The 20,055-nt window shown below is 43.8% G+C and overlaps 1 protein-coding gene across 1 annotated transcript in view; it reads right to left on the bottom strand.

Moving 5' to 3' along the window:
• The window catches only part of Csmd2 (CUB and Sushi multiple domains 2), a 553,879-nt gene that overhangs the window by 6,128 nt on the left and 527,696 nt on the right, over nt 1–20,055 (bottom strand). Inside the window, 10 exon segments of the mRNA XM_033767260.1 lie at nt 1,617–1,778; nt 3,868–3,930; nt 6,294–6,473; nt 6,937–7,048; nt 8,939–9,012; nt 9,332–9,505; nt 12,097–12,270; nt 12,676–12,855; nt 14,072–14,248; nt 18,167–18,349. Of these exon segments, the coding sequence (XP_033623151.1) occupies nt 1,617–1,778; nt 3,868–3,930; nt 6,294–6,473; nt 6,937–7,048; nt 8,939–9,012; nt 9,332–9,505; nt 12,097–12,270; nt 12,676–12,855; nt 14,072–14,248; nt 18,167–18,349 (1,479 nt within the window).

Genomic DNA, 20,055 nt, shown 5'->3' with positions numbered 1-20,055 from the left:
CAAAATTCAGAAAATACATTTGAAAGATGTGCAAAAATCTCAAAACAAAAATTTGTGGGCACGTGGGCATGAGGGAGGGCCTGAATGGAATTTCACATGTAACGTTGATAGAAACATTCTCTGCACATCTGTAGGGGGTGAATATGGGTTTCCTGTGAGTTAGTGTAGGCTGAACGTGAGTGCATGCCAGGATGTGTATAACACACGTTAATAACTGGATCATCGTGTGGAGATTGATCCTGTTTACACATGTGGTGGTAGAATGCGATTTTGTGCACACTGATCTGTCTGTTGATGTACGGACATGTTTACAATTCAGGAGGTGCAGGGTGGCATGAGCACTCACCACGGGAGCGTGTGTTATGGATATGTGTCAGAGCATGTGAGTGCGTAGGACCACGTGGCGGTGTGCGTTAGTGGACATGGCTGTGTGTGGGGCAGTGGGGCAGTGCGTCCCTTCGCTCATTCGTGCATTCACTTCTCTATCTCTACTCAAAATAGGACCACGTGGCGGTGTGCGTTAGTGGACATGGCTGTGTGTGGGGCAGTGGGGCAGTGGGGCAGTGCGTCCCTTCGCTCATTCGTGCATTCACTTCTCTATCTCTACTCAAGAGACACTTGCTAAGATATTTAGTTTTTCTGATTAAACAAAAATTGGGAACATTTTGAAAAACACAGAAGTATATGAAGAGAAAAACACCTCTCCTAATGTCTCTACTAAGTAATAACTACTGTTAACATTTTAGTGTAAGTATTTCTAGTTTTCTGTCTTATAATGCAATGTTTTTCTTTAAAATCTGGAGTGATATCATAAATACATTATAGGGGGTGCATTTCCCCTTGATTTGGAGTATTTTATCCAGCAGATATACAGAATTACAGAACATTTTTTTTTAATGTTTGAGAAATTTTCTATTTTCAGCTTTTTATAAAGCTGATTCTCTAAAGTAATCATACTTTATTTGCAAATGTTTGGCTCCCTTCGTGTCAATTTCTTACAATAAAAACCATTAGAAATGTAATTAATGAATTCAATCATTTTCAAGGATCTATGCCATTTTTTTCTAGAAGTGCACTATTTTATTTTATTTTTTCTTTTTGGTACTGGGAATTGAATTCGGGCCCTTGCGCTTGTGAGGCAGGCAGTGGAACCACTGAGCTAAATCTCTGGCCCCTACTGCACTATTTCATACCTTGACTCTTACTGCTATCAATATGACGGCACTAAGGTTTATACTTTAAAAGCTGAGTTTGATGGGATACACAGAAAATGATATTTTTGCATTTATTTTTTATATTTTTGATGAGAGATATTTTCTTTCATTTATTGATTAAATTTGGGCTTCTGGAAATTTTCTGCCTTACTTTCGGTTCAGTTTTAGATACATCAGTCTCTCTTCTCCTTGTACGTGAGTTATTTACATATTTATGCTATTAATGGTTGTCATCTAACTGCTTCATTAGTCTATGGTCAAAATGAACATGGTGCCTTCTCCTCCCTTGGACCATTAGACAAGTCTGAGCTTCACATGATGATTAAACTCATCCTGGCAGAAGTTCGTGTCCATCATCCTCTCTACTTGCCCTGCTTTTCAGGGACATGGCCTCCTCCTTACCAGCCAAGTGTAGCTCCACACCACTGTGGTCAATCATGGTGGCATTGACCTTGCTGTTGCCAACCTGGAAGCCGGTCACTCTAAGCATAGCTGGCTGCTTCTTCCCTTGGTACTCATAGGCTCCTTTCCATAGGAAATTCTTGGCAAAAACATCCCCAGGAACTAGAGGAATTGGGAAACACATGTGAGAAGGACTTTGTGTGTTGCTGGTAAAATCGGGGCCACCTGAAAACTCTTTCCAGCTCACTCACTGAAGTTGTTTTCTTTCCCTACAGCCTAACGTGTGAGGAGGATGGTAGAATGCCGTGGTCCTTTTATGAACCTCTCGTATCTCAGAGTAGATGGAGGGAGGGAAGTGAAATCATTATGTTGAGGAGATATCCATACTCCCATGCTCATTGCAGCATTTTCACAATAGCCAATATAGAATCCACCTAAGTGCCCACTGGTGGATGAACGGGTAAAGAAAATGTGGTATGTACACACAACAGGATATAATTTGGTCTTCAAATGGAAATGCATTTTCAGCTGTTTGTAACAACAGGGATGAGCCAGGAGGACATTAGACGAAGGGAGCAAGACAGGCACAAAAATTGCATGAGCTTGTGTGCATGTGCAAGCTAAACAATTCTACTCTCACAGAAGTAGAGAGTGGAATGGGGACTACCAGGGGCTGGAAGCGGAGAGGTGGGATGGGGACAGAGTGTTCAAGAGGACCAAGTTTTGGCTGGGTGGAAAGAATAAGTTTTAGTTATTTATTGCACAGCATGGTGATATAGGGCACAGTAACATATTATATATTTCAAAATTGCTTAAAGACTAGATTTTAAATGCTCTCACCACAAAAGATAACTGGGTGAGTTAATGGGCATGTGAATTAGATTCATTTAGGTACACTAAAACATATATGTTAAATCTCACTTTACATTGTACCCCATGGATATATACATTTACCATTTTTCAATTGAAAATAAAAATTTAAAAAAGATAAAAATGGGGAACTAGAAGGAAGACAGGAGAAAAAGGAAGGAAATAAAAAAGAGCAAAGGGGCCTAAAAGATGGAGAAAGGGAAAAAAGAGAGAATAAAGCTAATGTTAGTACAGTGTGGTGGAGAGGAACATTTGCTGATGCAGACTGATCTGGATCTCAAACTTAGTTCAGTTACTTCTCAATTTCTTGATCACGAGTGAGAATCTTAACTTTCTCACCTACAGGGACCGCACTTGTAGCTCTGTAGCCCATCCCACCTACGTCACCAGTTACATAGGGCTGAAATGATCTAACAACGCAAACTGCATGCTACACAACATCGAGCACGTAACATCTCCTAAGAAGTGATAGCTACTAATAGGTCTTTGTAATAATTCGCTAAGGCAAGAATTTTGATCCCTATCTTATCAGAAAGTAACTGAAGCTTAAGAGATGATGCTTATTTGCACAAGGACATAGCTGGTCAGTGACCAAAACAGCCCTGAACTGAGTTTATGATGCCAGTCTAGTCTTGCTTCCTGTTGAAAACACATGCTAATGTGGTGCTATGGTGTGGACCCCGAATGCCCCCCAAAGGTCCATATGTAGATGTTCTGCTCCCAGCGTGGCTCTATTGGGAGGTGGTGGGAACTTTAAGAGGCAGAACTGGAGGTTTTAGTTCACTGGAGAAGTGGTCTTGAAGGGACAGTGGGGCCCTGGCCTGTCCTCTTATTGTCTCTTTCACATCTGTCTACTATGCGCATGGGCTTCCTTTACCACATGCGCCCACGAGTTAATTATCTCAGGTATTTGTTACAGTGATGGAAAGCTAACTAGCCCATGTGAGAAAAAAGTAGAAGGCCCCCAAAGCAAGGTGAGAGTCTACAATAATTTTGCATTGGTCATGGCGCACCCGTCATTGTATGTCCAGCTCTGGATGTGATCCTGAAAGCATCAATACCCGTCTTAAAGAAGTAAACATTTCTAGGCAGGTCCTGCGTGGGACCTGGGTTTGTGTGTCTACGTGAGCACACTACCACTGGTTACAGAGCCTGGAGCTCAGGACATGTTTCCGGATGGCCCTGGATCTCTCCTGTGGATGAGGTTTCTACTTCCTCCCACAAGGCTGCTTGGCTAGGAAGGTGGGCAAGCAAACTGACTTGAGTCAGTTAAGGGTTTCATGCCATTCCTCCAGGCACTCAGCGATTCATGTGCAGGTCTCTGGCTAAGTGATGGAAACAGTATCAGCTTTTTTAAGCCAGTGATCAGCACCATACATACCCAGGGGCTGGGCAAGCGGTGGCTCTCGGGCAGTGTTGATGGGTCTCCCACTGGGCCGGACCTCTGCTGGGGAAAAGGAATGGAAGGAAACAGGATCAGCCTCTGACTCATGCTCTGCTGGAAAGCTAATGGCTGCTGACATTAGTTCTCTGACATCTGACTTTGGACTTATTTTCTTAGACCAGGCAGGACGTGAACTGCTTTGACAGTCTGGCGAGGCTACAGACCCATCTCAGAATAATAAAATACAAAGAATTACAATTATTTCAGCTATAGTTACTGAAGTATTAAACAAAGCACTAGGATATAGTCATATATGTGATTCTTTATTACTGCATTAAATAATGAGATAACAGGATCTACCATAATCTTATAGTCAACAGGAGGAAAAAATGAAAATGGAATCAATTTATGATCCATCAATACCAGCAATGGGTATATGCCCAAAGGACTTGAAATTAGTATGTCGAAGAGATCACTATACTTTCGTGTTCATTGCAGCATTTTTCATGGTAGCCAAGATATGGAATCAATCAAGATATGGATTTGTCCATAATTTGTATTTATACGCACACACCCACACAGACCCACCCACCCACACACAGAAATAATAATCACAAGACGGAAATCCCATCTTGCCCACATGAGGACAGCATACTAAGTGAAATAAAGCAGGCAGAGAAAGTCAAATACTGCATGAACTCACATAGATGTGGATTCTAAAAAGGCTAAACTCAAAGGAGCAGAAAGAAGAATGGTGGTTATCAGAGTGTGTGGCAGTGAAGAGGTAGGATCGGGAAGGTCTTGGTCAAGGATACAAAACTTTGTGTAGACAGGTGGAATAAGTTCAAGATTTGTTGTATATGACGCTGAAAATAGTTAACAATGTTAACTACTGGAAATTGCTGAGAGATTTTCAACGTTTTTGTATAAAAATGAGTTATGTGAGGCAGTGGATATGTTCATTGGCTTGATTTAGCCTTTCTGCAATGTATGCATATGTCAAAACATCACGTGGCACACCATGTATGTATCAATATTTATGTGTTAAAATAATTAATTGGGATGAAAACCACTCGAACCATGAGATACCACTTTACACCTGCCGAAGATCAATATACAATAACAAGAAAGGCAAGAATGCAAAGGAACTGGAAGCCTGGGGCATGGCTGGTGGGAAGATAAAATGCTGCTGGCAGTTTGGAAAAGTCTGGCAGCTCCTCGGTATGTTACTCACGGAGTTACCATGCCACTCCTAGCTATACCCCCAAGAGAGCTGGAAACACATCTGTACAAGACATGTGCAAGTACACGTATGTTCACAGCACCTGCATTTATAACAGCCTCAAGGTGGAAACAACTCTGTTGTGTATTCAGTGGATGAACTGATAAAATGTGATATATTCATACAATGGGTTATGGCTTAGCCATAAAATGAATGATGAATCTTGAGAATGTTATACCAAGAGAAATATGCCACAAAAAGACAAAAACAGTGTATCGCTCCAGGAAAATGAGGTACTTAGAATAGGCAACTTTATGGAGACAAGACAGTACAATAGAGGTTACCATGGCTAAGGAAAAGGAGAAGTGGGATGTAACTGTTTAATAGGCTTAGAGTTTCTTAGCCAAGAGTGATGATGATTATATGACATTGTATGTAATAGTATGTGAATTTTGATACAATAAAAATAATGAATGTACTTTTAAAAGAACCATATACAACTACCATATGTGGAAAACCCATTGAAATGATAAATGTTTGAAGAGAGAAATTTCTCTGATTTGGTTGTTACACATTGTCACATTGTGCCTCGTAAATATACACCAATATGTGGCAACTAAGATATTTTAAATAAGAAATGTCATCATATACTGTAGACATGTACTAGTAAAAATAAAACTGAAATAACTGATAAATAGAAAAAATTTAAAATTATTAATTTATAGAAATAAAATTGATAATAATTCGTACAATGAAAATAAGACATTATTAAATTCTACCCCTGATAAAGGCTTTGACTATGAAGCCTTCTCTGTGTTTGCCGGGCAGGATGGAAATGTTGTTGAGCCAGGACCCTAAAGTTAGAGTACCAAAGTTTAGATCAGCAGTAGGGAGCCTACGGCACACATGAGGCTGTTTGTATCACTGTATCACTAAAAGGTTCGCCATTCTTGCTTTAGACCTTCAGCTCTTTCTCTTTACCAGCTGGTAGCTTTGGGAATGTTGCTTTAGCTCTCTGTGCCTCAGTTTCCTTATATATTAGAGATGCAACCAGCAGCTGCCTTATGGGATGCTCATGAGGACCGAGGGAGTTCATACAAAGTGCTCAGAACAACCAGGTGGATATGGTTTGGCTCTTTCAGCCCACGCTCCATGGCCCTCTGGCCTCTGCCCTACAGTGGCTCCCCGTGGCCTCACTCACCCAGGCAGATGGGTGGTTTGCCTGTCCAACTGCCATCTGCTTTGCAGGTGCGGTGCTCGGAGCCACCCTTGAGGGAGAAGCCCTCCTGGCAGGAGTAGATGAGTGTGTAGCCCATGGAGGGTAAGTCCAGGGCCCCAACATTGGCATGGGTTGGCGTCTCTGGCTGCTTGCAGTGGTGGGCTGGATGAGAGGACAGACATTGTGAGGAGTTGAGTCTTCAGGGCCTTCTCCATCATCCCCCGTAGACGGAACATTCCCTTCCTCTCCTTTCTAGGCCCTTCCAAGCCTTCCACGGGCTCTTCTCTGAAAGTCACGTGGCTCTTGGCTTGGTCAACTCTCTAAGCCTGTAGCACTTTGCCTGAGATAAGATGAAGGGGCCATGGTCAGAACCTGACATCATCCCGCGAGGCTTGACCTTGCAGTTGTTAGTTTTTGCTGCTGGGGGCTAATTCACTGGATAGTTTTTGTCTTTGTAAGGCAAAGGAATTGCCTTCAAATTCCATTAAGGGTTTGAGGCCCCAAGGAATGAGGGGGCTCAAAGGAATAAGGACTCAAAAGAGATCAAATGGGAAGTGGCATCCAAGTGCATCCTGGATGCCCTGTTGGGGCACGACGGTGTTAGTGAAGTCTGAGGGGTACTCACGGACACAGTCGGGTGGGGTTCCACTCCAGGTCAGGTTGGGAAGGCAGGTCCTGGTGGTGGAGCCCTGAAGCAAGTAACCTTTCTGACAGCGGAAGAGAACTGTGCTTCCAACCTGCAGCAAGAATGAAAAAGGCAGGCATCGCCTTCTATCCAGGGACACTTCCCAAGCCTGTCACATGGCCATCACTTCCCATATCCCAACTCCTACCCACACTAATGCCTCGGGCTGCAACAAAAGCCTTCTCTGCCTGGTTAAACCCTTTTCCGATCCTTTAGGGCAGTCAATACCACACCTCTTCCACAGGCTTATCTGTACCCTGAGCTAGATCAGGGCTCTGATTAAAAGGTGGTGGTGGACAGAATCAGAAGACCCTAGATCCGATTTCCGGCTTCTACTCTAAGCCTTCCTAGGTTTATACCCAGTCTTCCTAGGTATAAAGAGGGATGGCCATTGTGTCACAACTATTCAGAAATGTCGTGGCACTCAAATGCCTTAGTGCAATCAAAAGCATTTTATACAATGTGATCACCGTGCAAAATCAAATTTCACACAGGGGTTTCCCCTCCTTTTAGGAAACTGTAAGTTCCCCAAGGGTTGGAGACCTGTCTTCTTTACAGATGTGGCCCCCAGAATCTGATGCTGTGCTTTGCAAATATCTGTTAAATTGCCACTTTCCCTCTGCTCGGCTGTGTTCCTCACCTTCACCCACCCACCAGTTCCTGACTGTCCACTTGATATTCCTATGACCACCAGTTTTGTCTCGGTGCCTCCAGTCCATCTGGCCTAACATGGCCAGGCCAGTTTATAGCACTACAGGTTGGACCACACTAGTTCCCAGCTCAAGTGCTCCTGAACCTCTGTTATGTACGGAAGCACATTTAGATGCAATGTAAAACTCTGCCTTCCCACGCCCTTCCTCCGTGCCCAACCTGTTTCTCTCACATTTCATCATGTGATTCAGCAGATGGCACCTTTATTCACCCAGTTGCCCAAATCAAAACCTTCATGTCAGGTTTGATTCCTTCAGCCCTCAGTCCAACCTGCCGAGGGCCTCTTAGTTCCATGGAGGAGCTCTGTGTACAGAATATCCCTGGAGGCTCCACTTTTCTCTGCCTCTACTGTTCCTGCTTTCACACAACGCCACCCATGTCTTTCACCGGGTCTTGACAATGCTGTGTGACGTGTCTAAGAGCTTCTATTCTTAGCCTCTCTGTTATCCATGCTTCACTCAGCAGCTGGAGTGGTATTTCAAATGATGAATCAGATCGAGCCTCCTTCGATAACACTTGGAATAAAACCCCACATACTTACAGTGGCCTCAGGGCCCTGTGTGACCTGGCCCATGCCTACTCTTTGCAAAAACCATTGTGTGACCTCTGATGCATACAAATGAATGTAGTAACACAGAGAGATATCGAATGTAATAATGAAATGAGCACCTTAAGTGGAGGGTGCTGTGTAGGATAAGGGTTGGACTGCGTGTGCTCCTTCCCTGACCCAACTTTCAGCTTCCTTCAGTGGGAACCACCATCTCGAATTTTGTGTTTTAAATTTCTTTGCTTTGTTAAAAAATAGTTCTATCACATATTGATACTTGTATCTCTAAACAATTTAATACTTTTTTTACTGGTTTAAATCTTTATATCTAAACTTTTGTCATTTAACGGTATGTTTCTAAGATTCATCCTTGTCATGTAGAGCCACAGTTAAGTCCTTTTCACTGTTGCATAATAATCCATCCTATGAATATACCACAGTTTTTTTTCATGATATGTGCAAGAGTATCTCTGGCTTGCGTTTCCAGGAGTGGAACTCTTGAGTCCCAGTGTGTGTGAATATTGAACCTCGGGAGCCATGCCAAGTTCTTTCCTTTCCTTTGTCCAGTTTCCAAAGTCCCTTTACCCTTCCCCTGTCCCCACAAAGAATCCTGGGTCCTCTGACACCGAGAGTGACAGAAAGAGCCAGGAGGGAGAAAGGCCCGATCTGGGCTGATCTTATTACCTGGTAGCCCTGGGAATTGTTCTGTATCCCGAACTGCGGCATACCAGGATCAGCACACATGGTTAGCGTGGGATCTGGATGGGCAAAATAAAGAGGCAGACCCGTGGTCACTGACATATTCACTGCCTCCTCTCACTGACAGATAGATGTGGACGGAAGACAGAGCCTTGGCCTCACTCCCCACCTCCTGTGACCGCCATCACCCTCCAAGCCTGGCTGGCCATTCCAATCCCCAAGCACCTTAGCTCTGGCTCCTCCATGGAGCTCAGAGCGGGAGGCCTTGCTCTCTATTGCAGATGAGACCATCAAAGACCAAGAAGGAAGGCCATCGCCTCGCCTCGGTTCCCAGAGGTCACCTAAGCCGGGACACTCACTACTCCCGATTCCCCTCACCTATGCAGCTGGGCTGTGTGCCACTCCACGTTCCATCCGACTGGCAAAATCTCCGCGGAGAGCCCACCAGGACCAGAGGGGGGTGGCAGGAGTAGGACACAGATGACCTGTAGGAAAAGCCTCGGTCCTCTCTCCTCCCTCGGGGTGGGACCCCCGGATCTCCACAGAACACAGCTGGGGAGACAAAGGGGGAAAGTGGGTCCAAGTTGTTTCCCAGAAGCCACTCTTTTCTGCCTCCACCCCTACCTTTGTTCTTTTTCCTGTTTTTCTCCAGTTTCACTTGAACTCTGGAAACAGGGCCAACCCCAGCAAGCACTTACTGCTTCTGCCTGCCTCATTACTGCAGCTGCTGCTAGGAGCCTCCTCTTCCTCCCACTGCACGGAGCTTAGTTATCACCCAAGCCATGGACTAACATTTCAAGAAGTTTAGAACATTGAGATGGGTCTGGGGCTGCAGCTCAGAGGTAGGGAATGTGCTCAGCATGCGAGAGCCCTTGGGTTCAGTCCCCAACAGCAGCAACAACAAACAGAGAACATTGAGACAAAACGAATTACAATCCAGCTCTAAAACTTCATGCCCATTTTGTGAATATTCCAATTGGAGTCTTCTCCAATTGTGTATAAACTTGTGCTTGGCTGCAAACCGAATGTCCAAGCAAATCTTGCTTTATTCATTTACTATCATCGTGCAAACATTTTCTATGTTTATGATATCATTTACTGGCTACATGACTTTGCAGTTGTGACTGGCTGTACTGCAATTACATTGAAGCACAATGCTTATATTAGGCATTTTTTTCATAATAAAGTTACAGATGACTTTTCTTTCCCAAGTGTAAAATTCTTAGGAGTATTTTCTAGGAGTTGACTCAAAGGTTTTTATCTTCAAAAGTTTGATAGTTGCTCAGCTTTCTGTGTGTAGTGTCATATTGCACTGTGCTGGGTAGTGTGAGTGTATCAATTTCATTCAGCTGGTGTTAAAATTAGAGTGTACTATGAATATTCACGACTAAAGGGAAAGCTCCCATGACATCACTATAAGCATCACATTATGCCATGATGTTAGTGAGAGAGAGAGAGAGAGAGAGAGAGAGAGAGTGTATGTGTGTGTGTAGGCACCAGCGAGTGTGTACATAAAGTCCTGAGGGATGCTGGACTAGCCTGTGTCCTGGAAGCTGGGAATCTGGGCTGAACAGTTAGACATCCATCAAAAGCCAAGCTCATCAGAAGTTACCATATCTGGAAGAGGCAATTAAAAGACCAAGATATGCAAATAGCTGACAGGTAAGAAAGAGCAACCCAGTCAGTATAACCAGCAATGCCAATTAAAGACACGAGGTGGCTTTTTAAGCTCCTCAGGTTGATAAATATTCAAAACATACCGGTAGCATCTATTGTTGCTTAGGGTGCGAGAGGGGAAACATTCTTGCAGCTGCTGGTGGGAACATAAGTTGGGACACCCTTTCTAGGAGTCAGTTCAGGAAATACAGGGTGCCTGCCCACTGGCCCCACCTTCTCATTTCTAGGACTTTACCGGAAGAGCAAAGAAATGCTATTTTCAGGGATATTATTGCAGAAACCCTTCCAACTTGATTACATTGGAGATAACCTAAATTCATCAGAAATGAAGAGTAAACAAACTGTGGTATATACAACAAGGAAATTCTCTGAAGTCATTAAACATGTTATGTACATCAGTATGTGCTGTGGAGACAGAGCTTGCAGAAAGATTCTGGTGGCTCATCAATGAACAGAAGTTGTAAAATAGTATATACAGCATGGTCTATTTATAGAAATTCGTATACATGTCACTATATATGCAAAAAATGCCTTGTGATTCATGCAGAGGCCGACTCCAAAGTTTAACTGTGGTTATCTTTGGGACGTCTTACTTTCTTCTTTGTATTTTTTGATACAGGGCATTAAAAAAAGTGACCACAATTCAATGTTTAAAAACAATTTAGTTATTTCTTAAGAGGGAAAATAAAGCAATTGAGCCCACATCCAATTCTAAGACGTCCTGATTTAAATGGTAAGCAAAGGTTGGTTAACCATGATGCAAGGGCCTGTGTCCACCATTTGAGTTTTTGTCCCTAATCTCATGTGAAATTCCCAAATTGAGGCAGATTTTCAGAGTGTCAGGAGTGTATGGATTGTGCAGTTATGTAAATGGCAACTAGCAAGACAAAATAGGTACTACTGCTTGTCCAAAGCATGGGCATTGAGAAAACCTTCCAGAGCCCATCTGTGGAGTATATCAAGAATGAGCATGCTGCAGCTTGCTCCTGTGGGGGGCCTCAGTAAGTGAAAAGTCCTGAAATGGATTTGGGGCTCTTAAGAACACAGCTAGCCCAGGTGGATAAGAAATAATCTCTCACCAGGAAACCGTGGGCTCCCAGAGGTCTTTCCCATATAGGGAGGGCATTTTCTACAAAGACAAGCCTGTTTCTAGCCTTGATTGTCCCCACATCTTTGGGTATCATCTCATCCAGGCAACTACCCCTCAGGTGTTTCTTGAAACACCTCTCTGTCTCTGGCTTAATTTTGTCCCACTGTGACTCCAGACAATGTCCAAAATCAGAGCTCAGTAAAAGTACAGAATTCTCATGCTCCTCTTTAAGCTTCTGTTCCTCTGCAGTAGTGTCTGACGGATCTCTTCCCTGTCTGGGGAGGGGACATTTATTCTAGGCTTTCCAGCAGCAGACCTCTGAAGAGGGAAGGGGAGGAGACATCTAAGAGGGCCTAGGCCCTTGTGAGCCACTCACGGAAACACTGAGGCAGCTCGCCGGACCAGGATCCATTTCCCTCACAGGTGAGCACCGCAGGCAGGGAGAGCTGGTAACCCTCCAGGCAGGCGTAGGTCACACTCGAGCCCCACATGAAGTCAGACCCCAGAACTTTCCCATTGGGGATGAGCTGGGGTGGCTTGCACATGATAGCTGTGGAGGAGATCAGAGCAAGCTGAGCCCTGGTACTGTCCTGAGGAAACCAACCCTGTCACTACCACGGGCTACTCTGTTCCCAGCCGGGAGCCTGGGTCAAAGACCTCTCTTTCTGTGGGGATTCTGATACTTTTGTACCTAACAATGGCTCTTCTCGAGTGTAACAGTCCTGTTCACTCTTTGCCCAACCCTGGACCCCCTCAGTGTCTAAAGCCCAGGCCTTACATTGGTCCCTTCTGATTCCTTCTGAGCTGATGTGCAGGACTAGTCCTCACCGTGCACACCCCCGATAAGATGTTGGGGTGCCCTTTCACCCCTTCCCTTCTCTATATTCAAGGCCCATGCCTCACTTGTATATCTTTTTTTTGGCCCTCTGTTCATAGCTTCCTCCCTAGGACGCACCTTTGCAGACTGGCTTGGTACCATTCCATGTCCGGTCCTTCGTGCAGCTCAGCACAGATACCCTGTGTGACTCCATCGTGTAGCCAGGGACACAGTGGTACGTCACAGTTTTGTTGTACCTGAAGTCATTGCCCAGTCGGAGGCCATTGGCTGGAATCCCAGGGTCACCACAGTTTATGACTAGGATGAGGGAGATACAATAGCATTTGTTCCTAGCCTCCCACACTGTTTCTCAGAATCCTAGTACTGTATTTGTCACTCCCTGTACATGTCCAGGAGGAAAATGGTCACATCAGGGATGCTCTGTGCTTCACAGGCCTCCTGGTGGGCACTGTTCATCCTAAAGGCTGTCAGATCAAATCTCCCTGCATGGGCCTTCAACATCCCTGCTGTTCATACCCATATCATCCTTATGTACACCAGGAAATTGGGATACGGAGGCCACTCTTCTTATTCAAACCTACCCCCTCCCCAGGAAGTGCACATAGGGCTCTCTTCCTAATGAGGCTGGGGGCCCAGGGAGTGGCCCAGGCTTTCCAGATTGAGGAATCTAAGATGTGTTAATAGACCACAAAAGACAGTTTGCCAGGGATGCATTTTATAACCTGCTGCTCTACCCAGGAGACCTCTGTAGCCCAAACAGCCTGGAAGCAAAGGTCTTACAGTCTCTGAAATGGTCAAGCCTCTGTTACAGAATCAAGTGAAGATGGGTTTGATGAACTGTGGACTTAGAACAAAAGTGAATCCGATACAAGAGGTCAGATGAATTTGAAAATGCAGACTGGACTTTGAAAGGGACAATATTGTCAGATTACTCCATTCTATTTCTTTCCTCCACAGTGGGATCCACAGTGAATGGCTTTCTAAGGAAGAGTTTGGGGTACACTTGAGAGGAGCAAGAAAAGAGAACTGTGAGGCTACAATGTTTTGGAGCCAGGTCGGTGGGGGGGTGGGTCCAAAGAAGAGGAAAAAATAACAAAGATGGTGGATGGTGGCTGCCTTAAAGTGGAAAGAGAATAAGACTAAGCCCCAGGTTTTTTCCCTAGACAACAAGCAAATAAACAAACACCCAAGAAACTGGCTAGATCCTGAGAAATGGTCAATATATCTTCTCAACCCCTGTGAGTCTCAGTCATTCCATACATAAGATGGGGCACACATTAGCTATTTAATGGGACTGTATATGACATATGCAAATGAAATAAAGCACTTAACTCTGGTTGCCACTTGCCCACTAAATAGAGGCCATTTGTGTGCCCTCCCTCATTCAGGCACAAGTCCTTCCACTCCAACGAGCTCTCCCAGTCTCTCCTGGACAGCTCTCTTCTTTGACAATAAGGGGCCATACTGCCCAGGGCAACATTTACCATGAAGCCCAGAAGGCCTAGGCTCTCACCTGTGCACTCAGGGTCACTGCCTGTCCAGGTGCCATTGACAGAGCAATGTCTGCTGAGCAGGCCAGTAGCATAGTAGCCTTCCCGACACTCATAGACAATGGAGCTGGAGAAAACCAGGCCATCACTGAACAGGACTTGTGCATTGCTTGGAGTTCCAGGGTTGCCACAAGAGATCACTAGGAAACCAAAAGAACACATTATTCAGTCAGTGGTGGGTGCCACCTGGGGGCTTGAGAAGTGCCCAGAGTTGGAACCCCGTGTGTCATGTAAGGACCCTGTGGATGAAGAAGGCCTCATGCTGCTTTCATATCTGATCATTTCACCCCTAGGAGGCAGAGGCTTATATTATCTTCTTTTAATTTCTAAAAACTTCTGTGTTTTTATAGTAAAGGACTATATTTTTATCGTCACATCTAAAAATTTAAACGAGTCTTTAATATTACCAAATATTCAATTAGTAGTTAATTTTCCTCAATGGCCTCTCTTCTTTTCCTCAATGCCAATTTTACAAAATATTGAGCTTCATTGTGTCATTTATATTAATTTTACAAAATATTGGGGTCCATTGTGACATTTATATGCATGCATACAACATATTTTGATTATTATTTAGAGTTTATTTGTTTGAATCAGGATTCAAATATGGTCCACACTTGACATTTGGTTGGCGTATCTCTAAGCGTAGGGATCTGGAGATTACTATTTCCTCTGCTATGATTTGTTACAGAAACCAGGGTATTTGTCCAGCAGCACTTTCCACTTTCTGGATTTTGCTAACAGCATTAAATGAGGTGTTGCTTCACAAGTTTCTGTGTCCTGTTTAGTTCCTGTCCTTGTGTTCTACTTTTCGGCATGGACGTTTTTTAGGTGGTCTTTCCTGTTGCATTGGATCAGGAGGCACAGACTATCCGGTTGTTTTCTTGTTCATGATGCTGAGGCTGATCAACGGTTCAGGTTGGCTTGCCTAATCTGGCATTATAAAAATTCCCATTGTTTTTACTTAATGGTTTTAGCAGTAATAGGTGAATGTTGAACAGGCTCATGACTTCATTAGAGGTGAGAAAAATGCTGTTATTCCATCATTCTTTCTGCATTAGCTAAGAGTTCTTTATTAAAGAAATTTACCATCATTAAATATTTGCTTACTCTGAAATACAGTTCATACAGGAAGGCTGGGTAATACTTTTTCTTTCTTTTAAAAAAGTGACTTAAAGTGAGTTTGTTACTTAGCATGTTCTAAAGGTGGCTAAATAGAATATTTAGGAATTACCTTGAACCCAGGGATTAAAACCTATTTAATATGTTACCATCCTTTGCTTTTATTCCCTTAGCATTGCTCACTTTGTGTCGTGTTTGGCCAGGGGGAAGCATCTTTGAGTTGGATCTTGAGTTCCTTTCACATGACCCCAGTTATCTTTGTTGGATTCCTTGCTGGAGTGATACGATGTACCACATTTATTTTGTATATTTTTTTGCTCCAGCCCTAGAATTGGCCATTTCTCCAAGGAGCTGGCTCCTTTTAATGGAGAATGGGTTTTCAGATTGCAATCTGAGTGCGAAGAGTACTTATTCCTACTGAATAGTTATTGATCCTAGATTTTCAGAGTGGCTAAAGCTAGGAAAATAACCTTTTAAAATGAAAATATATTATGAATTTATACTGATAGTACCAATTCAAATTTAACATTAAGGGCTTTCTCTTGACTTTTTTATTTTTCTACTGTAGCTCTTTTTATGAAAAATCTTGGTTCTTACTAACAGTAAACAATTTGTATTTATTTTATCCATGTGCATGGTGCATGGCGATACTTCATATGTAGTAGTTTCAGAAGATTATCGATATTGCTACTCACAGTATGATTGCTAAAAACAGTTTAAGAATTGCTTGCAATCCCCTTTGTCTTTAGTACAAATACTACAGTCAAATTCCATTTTTTCTCAAGGCAGTTGACACAATCCTCTGGGTTATTAGATTACCAACTTTGATACATGGTTAGTTAGGTTCATTTGTTTCCATTCGGCTTTTGATTTTTAAAGAGTGTATTTTTCTAAACTTAATTTAATTTTGTAAGTATACACAACATTCGTGCATCCCCAAAGTAAAATACAGAAATGATTCCCATATAATTGGCATGACAGGTCCTACCACCTATTCATTCAACAAATATTTGTGCTGCCTGGGTGCCCAGAATACAATGAACAGGTTATCTTCTCTGTCTGTAAAGTTCCTAGTCTATATATAAGAAACAAACTATTAAACACATGGATTAAAATATGACACAATGAATGTTAAATTGGAAGGAGAAAAAGCACTAAGAGGAGAGCAACTGATTAGGGCTGGAAATATAAATGCGAGTAGACCCTTTAAGTATCCTTGTCAAAAGAAAGCATAAGCACTGTCTCTCTTCTCTATCTCCCTCTCTCCCTCTCTCCAAACATTCACTTTTGCATCCAGACTCTGACCTGATAACTGACTTCATACGAGGATCTAAATGTCATCCAAAAGGATGCATGCCTTGGGAAAGTTTATGAGTACAGTAAATTCTTGTTTTGCATTACACTTTGCCATGACCAAAAACCTCTCTGGACAGGCCTACAAAATTCTAACAGAAACAATTTTGCAAATAGCATCACCGGAAAAGCAGGGCTCTGGGCAGACAAATGGAGGGGCTCTGACTCCATGTGTCTCATTTTCTGGGCAGGTGTCTCCTAAGCACAGACCAGGATGCCTCCCCTTGCTGGGCAGGACATCTCCACAACCTCAGTTTCCAGAAGCTTGCTCTCAGAACAGCTACCTCTTATCTCTTCAGGTCATTCCCCCTGGGACTAATTCTCTGGTGATTCTTTGGTGTTATAGACACCTACAATCCATTGATCTTACCACTTTCTCATTATCTGCTAGTCTACACATAAACCTGCTAGATTCCAAGACCCATCGTAGCCACTGCCTTGCCCTCCTTGTCATTTCTTTTGCTACTTTCTGCTGATGTCCAGCAGCCTGATCAAACCCCAGCCCTAAACCCAATGGACTGTCTATCCCTGCATCTATGTAGCAAAACACAATTGAACAAACATGGGCCTGACTGACTACTCTTGCTTTAAATTACTAACCACCACCCTAAATCAACCCTCCAGCTGCCCAACAGGGACATTGTTTTCTATCTCATTCCCATTACTGTACTAGATGATTATTTTGTCTTATCATTTCCTCCTTTTTCCACATCTTAACCATGGCTGTTAGGACTGTGTGAAAAAATATAATTTCCTCCACTGGTGCTGCTTCACAGAGCACCACTGAAGGGCTAGATTATATTTAAAAGGGTTTTTAAAAATTGCATTTGAAGTCTTTTGGCACTTTGAATGTTTGTTTAGTGTAGTTTCTTCCCTCAGGCTGTACCCGCTAATGGAACAAAGTGTATGTCTTACTCTGTCCAGGCTGCTATAATACAATATTACAGCCTGGGTGGCTTATAAACAGCAGATATTGACTCTGATAGTTCTGGGCCCTGGGAAGTCTGAGATGAAGGGGTTCACACATTCAGTGCCTGGCAAGAACCTCCTAACTGGTTGCCTTCTTGCCACGCCCTTCTATTGGCAGAAGGGGAAGAGAGCTCTTCTCTGGGATCTCTTTTATCTGGTCTCTCATAAGAGCTCAGATCTCATGACCTAAACATCTTTCAACATTACCACTTTGGAGATTAAGGTTTCAGTGTAATAATTCTGGAAAGAGACAAACATTCAGACCACAGCAATGTGTCTGTGTTGGTCATTATTGTGTCCCCAGTACACACCCACAGCATTTGGCACATAATTGTTGAATGAAACTGTATGGGAAATGAATGAATTCATGGGCTAAATATAATCTTTTTTGGTTTATTCCCTTTTTAGGTGAAGGTGGGAATAAATATGTTCATCCTGGCTTACTAATGAAAATGAAGGTGAATCATCTGTTGATGTCCACTATCTGCCAGGCCATGGATTTGAGCAGGACCCTGGGTTTTCTCTGTGAGGCAGGTGCTTGACAGCAAAAGGGTGTGTGGGGGGGAGTTCTGGGGCTGGGCAAAGGGGAGAAGCAGAATGGTCACATACATTACCTCCACACTCAGGCTGTGTGCCGCTCCACGAGCCATTCGCTTGGCAGGTTCGTTCTGAGGATCCCCGGAGCACATGGCCAGCTTCGCAGCTGAAGCGCATCAGACTGCCTGGAACAAAGCTGTCCCCCAGACGGATACCATGGGCCGGGATCCCTGGGTCACCACATACACCTGTGCTGGTTCCTGTGGGACAGAACCAAACAAGCCCTGTGGGTTTTGCATGTAAGGAAGGGAGCAGAGGAGCCAGAGGAAGAGATGGGGCCACTGCTAGGGGAAGCAGCGGTCCCTATGGATGAGGGAGGCCCCATCTCACTGTGTGTCCAGCCCATGGTACTTCAACGGGCTCCGCCTCACTGTCGGTGGTCAGAGGCTACACAGATGGGAGGTCCTGGAGGAAGTCTTGGATCACACACAGGAAGGGAAGCAGGAGAGCAGAGGAAAGGCTCTGAGATGGAAAGTGTGCCTAGTTCTTTGGCCTGTGCCAGTCTGGAATTCCAGTGGTCCAGCAGGCCACATCTCCTCTTCCTCCCTTTACCTCTTCCCCACCAATAACTTCTGGTCCCACATCCCCAAACCCATTCTCAACGCTATTGTCTTGGCTTAGATATTCAATGTTCTTTCGCCTAAATGACTGCAAGTCTCCTGACTAGTATCTTTTCCTCCTGAACTCTCCCTTCATTTATCCTCCAATCTGCAAGATGAACAAAACTAATCATCTGATCTTGTTTCTTTTCTGCAGGAACAACTCCACTGGCTTCCCATTGTTGACAGGACAAAGTCTGAACTCCATAGCATGGCTTTATCTTCTCAGCAGCTGAGCTTGACCTGGATCCTGGACATGCATTTATGCATCTTTTATTAACTTTTAAAAAAATGTTTTATTTTATTTTTAATTGGCAAAAGAGTTATATATATTTATGGAGTATAGCATGATATTAAAATACATATATTGTGCATTTCAAAATAGAATGAGAGGGTTTTAAATGTTCTTGCCATAAAGAAATGGCGAATATTTAAGGTGGCTGATCCTGGTCCTTTCATCAAGGATTCTCTACTCACACAATATGTATACATATGGGCCCTGGAGTGAATGTCCTAGGCCTGCTCATTTTACGTTTGCTTTGTTCCTTGGCTCATGTTATGTTCCCACATTTACCTGTCTTCTGATATTGTAGAAGCTTACTCTACAGACTGGTAAGGACCCAACAAAGAGGTGGGAAGCAGAAAACAGTCATAGGATCTAGTGTCGGAGGGGGCCAGTACGCTTCATCCATAGAGACAGACAGGGGACACTGTCAGGTCAGATCAAGCCCCACAGACCTGACGAAGGAGGAAGCAGTGACAAAATAAATAGCAGCTGGGTGAGAAGAGGAGGTTTCCAGCTGTCACGGAATCTACCTCTTCACGAGTCCACATGTGGGCACAGTGAATGGTAACATCTGAGTACATTTCGTGGGTTGGACCGAAAGTTGTTTCAGTCGTGTATACTCTGCCTCTTACCCTTTATGCCTCTCCCAACCAGCCTCTCAGTTATGGAATCACTTCCTTTTCTAGTCTAGTCTCAAACTGAGACTATGACGTAAACTCGTCTTCCTCAATCTGTCCCCCACCAAAGAGGGGAGACTCATTCAACTTTCAACTCAAATATTTGAAAAAAGAGAGCCCATCACATTTGGCTGAATTCCCAGGATACAGTTCATGCAACAGAGAGTTGTGGGTCCCTTGATGGAGAGTAGCTCTGACTCCCATGCTGCCTTGCTGACCTCAGGGCTGACATTATTACAGAGTAGTCATGAGGGTGAAGTGCTGCAGTGCTAGGGGCTTGTTCTGACAGTCAGCCCTCATTTCAGTGTTGGGGGCCTTTGTTTCAATGCTCTAAGGCAGCAATC

Source organism: Fukomys damarensis, unplaced genomic scaffold (genome assembly GCF_012274545.1).
Source record: "Fukomys damarensis isolate Sample0158 unplaced genomic scaffold, DMR_v1.0_HiC HiC_scaffold_23, whole genome shotgun sequence".
NCBI lineage: Eukaryota > Metazoa > Chordata > Mammalia > Rodentia > Bathyergidae > Fukomys > Fukomys damarensis.
The sequence above is the reverse complement of the archived record's forward strand: the minus strand, read 5'-3'. Positions and strand labels throughout refer to the sequence as shown.